At 35.3% G+C, this 2,346-nt stretch overlaps 1 protein-coding gene across 1 annotated transcript; it reads left to right on the forward strand.

Annotated features, from left to right (window-relative positions):
* Positions 1-412: 412 nt before the first annotated feature.
* LOC113232144 lies at positions 413-2,086 on the forward strand. The gene has a single exon (XM_026466782.1). The coding sequence runs from the start codon at positions 413-415 to the stop codon at positions 2,084-2,086; it is 1,674 nt and encodes a 557-aa protein (XP_026322567.1).
* The last annotated feature ends 260 nt before the right edge of the window (positions 2,087-2,346 follow it).

A 2,346-nucleotide genomic window follows, 5' to 3' on the forward strand; every position in this document is an offset into this window, starting at 1 on the left:
GCGGTAAATTTAAAATTTGTTTGGCCCTTGCTCCTATTTCGTACTCGAGTTAAGTTCTTAAAACGTACTGGTACGATTTAGGAAAACTATTTATGAATCTGAATTTGATAATTTACCATTTCTTAAATTGTTTATTACAAGTTGTTTTATTAGATTTTTGGTTGGAAAAATAACCACATAAAAACATATTAAACATAATTATTTTCTATTTTAGAACACCATGATAAAAAGAAAATATTATTCTTGGAGTAAAGAAGATATGGAAGAAGCGATTAGAAAATATAACAATGGGGACTTAAAATTCAACGAAGTTTGCCATGTATTTAAAATACCGAAACCGACATTTAGACGACATTTAAAAGGCTTGAATACACGTAAAAGAATTGGACGTCCGAGTGATTTAACGGAGGAAATGGAAGCAGAACTAGTCAGACATGTTCTTTTGTTGGAATCTAGATTTTTCGGCTTGACCATTACCGATTTACGGCGCTTAGCTTATCAATTAGCAGAAAAATACGGACTGAAACACAGATTCAATAATGAATCGCAATTAGCTGGTTGGAAATGGTATTACACATTTATGAAGAATCATCCAGAAATATCCTTACGAACCCCAGAACCCACATCTATGGCTCGCTGTAAAGGATTTAACAAAGAAATGGTGATGGCGTTCTTCAACAAATATGAGTCCATCTTAGACGAAGGTCAATTTACAGCCGAAAAAATTTACAATATGGATGAGACAGGATTGAGCACAGTTCATAAGCCTTCAAAAATTTTGGCTCAAAAAGGGAAGCACCAGGTTGGAGCTGTCACTAGCGGTGAACGTGGTGTTAACACAACATGCATTTGTTGTATGAACGCAGCTGGAGAATTTGTGCCTCCCATGCTGATATTTAAACGTAAAAGGATGACAGAGAGCTTGATGCGAGGAGGGCCATCGAATACTTTGTATGATTGTTCAGAAAGCGGTTGGATCGTCAGCATCTTATTTACCAAATGGCTTAAACATTTTATAAAATGTCTAAGACTGCAAAAATCGCAAGAAAATCAAATTCTTCTCATCCTAGATGGTCATTCGACGCACACGAAGAACATTGATGCAATTAATCTTGCTAGGGACTATGGAATAATTATGTTATCTCTTCCGGCCCATACCACACACAAGTTGCAACCATTAGATAGATCATTTTTTAAAACTCTAAAACAGAATTTTAACGCTGCCTGCGTGTCATGGATGCGAAATCATCCTGGATCTGTCATAAAACAAACAAATATTGCAGAAATTTTGAAAGAGGCTTATCTTCGAGCAGTTTGTATGGAAACTGGAATACATGGCTTCGAATGTTGCGGTTTATGGCCTTGCAATCGCTATAAGATCAGGGATGAGGAATATGTCATACTTGAAGAAGATAATCTTAGTCTTCCGGAATCTTCCCGCTCTGAATTGGTTGAAGTCTCCCAAAATTTAACAACTGAAATACAACAAGAACAAACAAGGGCTTTCACGGATGTGCCACAATCTAACGAGATTTCTGTGCAAGAACAGACTGAGGAAGCTATGCCCCCAAATCTTCTTGAGGTATCGAGAATCCACCCTTTGGAACAGCAAGATCAATGTCTAGAAGAGAAAAAGAAAGAATGTTCTTCAGAGACGAAAGTAGAGGATTTTAAAGCACAGTCCGTTAGAACGACCCTCGAAACTATATCTCCATTACGGGCTATTCCTGGAAATTCAAGGCCACCGAAAAGAAAAACTACAGGTGCTATTATTATAACAGAAAGTCCTTATAAAAAAGAGCTAGAGGGTAAAATAGAAGAGTCGAAGAAGAAGAATGTATCGAAGAATCTAAGTGCTATGAAAACTAAAACACAAAAGGAAAATAAGAAAAAGAAACAAGAAAAAGATGAAAATGGCAGTTGGTACTGCACATTGTGTCAAGAAGATCTTAAAGAAACCATGATCCAGTGCACACAATGTGGGATGTGGGTACATGAACTTTGTGCAGGAACTAATAAAAAAACCAAAGATTATAACTGCGATGATTGCCGAGAATTGGCGAAGACCATCCGCCGAATTTTTTAATAACGTTTAATGTTTTAATTTTTGATTGTGATGCTGATTCTCAATGACTAGATCTCAAAGTACGAATTAAGAATATAGCAGTACGATTTGGGATGAATGGTCTTAAATCGTACTTTTTTAGTTTTTTTTTTTATTGTTTATTTCTGAGAAGTTTATAAGGTTTATGTTAAATTTGATTATAGAAACAATAAAGTATTTAACAAACAAAAATTACTTTTATTTAAAACTAACTTATCATTCCTAGTTTTCTAAATGTGATG

The sequence above is a fragment of the Hyposmocoma kahamanoa genome, unplaced genomic scaffold, assembly GCF_003589595.1.
Source record: "Hyposmocoma kahamanoa isolate Upper Pololo Valley unplaced genomic scaffold, ASM358959v1 67, whole genome shotgun sequence".
Classification (NCBI taxonomy): domain Eukaryota; kingdom Metazoa; phylum Arthropoda; class Insecta; order Lepidoptera; family Cosmopterigidae; genus Hyposmocoma; species Hyposmocoma kahamanoa.

What these genes read in the sequence shown, in the direction of transcription:
- LOC113232144 (XM_026466782.1), top strand. Translation starts at nt 413, where the DNA reads ATGGAAGCAGAACTAGTCAGACATGTTCTTTTGTTGGAATCTAGATTT.